Below are 2,170 nucleotides of genomic sequence, written 5' to 3'. Positions count from 1 at the left end.
CACACACACACACACACACACACACACACACACACTTACACACTCAAAACACACAACAAAGCTAAACAAACAATTATAGTAATTGGATAGAGCTTCTCTGCGCCTTCTGCTCTTGTGCTCATTCTGTGGAGCTCACTGAGTGCGTGTGTAAAGAGTGGAACGACGAGGGGGGAGGGGGGAAAGCGGGGGGAGAGAGTAAGAGAGAGCAGGAGAGAGAGGGGGAGATGGGTAGAGAGAGAAGAGGAGAGAGCTTGGCAGAGAGAGAGAGAGCAGAGAGAGAGAGAAAGAAAAAGAGGGAGAGAGAGAGGGGGGAGGGAGGAGATGGGTAAAGAGAGGAGAGAGAGAGAGAGAGAGAGAGAGAGAGAGAGAGAGAGGGAGGGGGATACGCAGGTAGAGGGAGGTGGGGACGCAATATAGTCACGCTTCAAGGAACTGCAGATTTCATAGTGGCACCAAGTGGGAAATCTGGCTTCGTGCCCAAGTGTCTGTGTCACTAACCTGCTTTGTTTTTAGAGAGAGAGACAGAGAGACAGAGAGACAGAGAGAGAGAGGGGGGGGGGTTGTCGTCTCAGAGCGTTACTTCCTGGTCGTGCTGTATTTTTCCATGTTGTGTCTCCTGCGCGCCACCGAACCATTCACAGATTAGACCGGAGGGATTAGGCTGTGGTCAGGGTCTAAAAAAGAAATTGCCAACGATCACTTTGGCTATATTATTTTGTACACCATCTGCACAAGTATACAAGTGTTGGCAGTTGTACCAAAGTCTGTGGACAATGTATGTGTATGTTATTGTTATGTTTATGTGGTCATTTCAGCCGGGTGCAAGCACTGAGGAAGTTTCAAGAACCATTGTTTGAGACCGTGTGTTTTTATGATAAAGCGTTTTACATGTTGCTGTAACCTTCTCTTTAAAAAACAACAACTGTGCAGCAGATATGGACTGCAATAGGTACAGTCGATCTGCCTCTTCCTGATACCACTAGCTATTTTTGTTGAAGTTTGTGCTTTGATGTCACAACGATTTTGATTGAGCGGATGATTGGAGGGTCCCATTAATATGTCCCACTCCTACCTTTCTCTTTATTGTTTCTCTCTTTTTTTTGTTGTCTACTTTAAAAACTGCTGTTGTGTCGGTGTGTTTCTCTGTACCGTAGGAGATAACATGCAAATTGATTGTTTTGAGATGTGGCGGTACGTTCATGAATCGTCACTTGAGTTTTGTCTTTTGTTTGCCCCACTCCTCTGCCCACCTTCCTTCTTTCCTATCAAACATCCATCTTATTGTCTTTTGTCCTTATCTCTCCTCTTTCTTTTTTTGTGCACGTTACTCTCTTGTTATGGGTAGTTGGAGGGCTCTCTGGTGTGGTTTGCTTCTTCTTTCCTGTCAAACATCTATCGTCCTTATCTCTCTTCCTTCCTTTTTGTGTTTGTTTCTCTCTTGTAACACCTCTAATCTTCGGCAGTTATACGACCTTACTGTGTTGTAAGTGCCGTAAAACACTAAAACTAAAACTACTCTCTTGTAACACCTCTAATCTAAGACACTTATTTGTCCTAACTGTGGTATGAGTGCTGTCAAACTCTTACTAAAACAAAACAAAACAAAGCCCACCCTCAATTCAGTTGTTCTTAGACAACGCTATTGAGATTTGAGATTGTGTATTTGCAAGTAAAGAGACACCACCAAGTGCCATCCACCTGTGCTGTATCTCTTGGGGAGAACCCGCACATGCACTTGGTTCGCTGAATAATTGTTAGTTTGTTTTCAGGGTTTTTTTTTAGTTACATCTTGGTACACATTTTTTTTCTTCGTTTTAAAAAAACAACCCAAATGGGGCCTAATAGCTCCTACTGAAAGTGAAAAATCGCCTGAGAACAGAATAAAGTGTATTATCGAAGGGTACAGCTGGGAATCGAACCCATGACATTTCAGTTGCAAATTAAATACTTTATTGTCACTCCGGCAAGACACCTTGAATTCAAAGAAAATGAGCACATTTGACTTGTCTGTTTTTTTATACCTTGTTTTTATGGGATTTTTTCTCATGTGTTTAATTTATTTATTCCTTCTTTTTTTTCAGGAAGGTGCTTATGCTATTGCAGTGATAAGCAAGCATTACCCTGGAGATATTGTGGCTACCAGGTAAGTGTGTTTGTGTGTGAGAGGGGA

The 2,170-nt window shown here is 42.7% G+C and overlaps 1 protein-coding gene across 6 annotated transcripts in view; it reads left to right on the top strand.

The window, feature by feature from the left end:
* Window positions 1–2,081: 2,081 nt before the first annotated feature.
* LOC101850954 (glutamine--fructose-6-phosphate aminotransferase [isomerizing] 2) overlaps window positions 2,082–2,170 on the top strand; it is a gene marked incomplete at its 5' end in the record, with an annotated part of 35,147 nt that continues 35,058 nt past the window's right edge. For all 6 annotated transcript variants that reach the window (XM_013082760.1, XM_013082762.1, XM_013082761.1 and 3 more), the window contains 1 exon segment: window positions 2,082–2,143. In XM_013082760.1, coding sequence (XP_012938214.1) covers window positions 2,082–2,143 — 62 coding nt within the window.

Source organism: Aplysia californica, unplaced genomic scaffold (assembly GCF_000002075.1).
Source record: "Aplysia californica isolate F4 #8 unplaced genomic scaffold, AplCal3.0 scaffold00192, whole genome shotgun sequence".
Lineage (NCBI taxonomy): Eukaryota > Metazoa > Mollusca > Gastropoda > Aplysiida > Aplysiidae > Aplysia > Aplysia californica.
The sequence above is the reverse complement of the archived record's forward strand: the minus strand, read 5'-3'. Positions and strand labels throughout refer to the sequence as shown.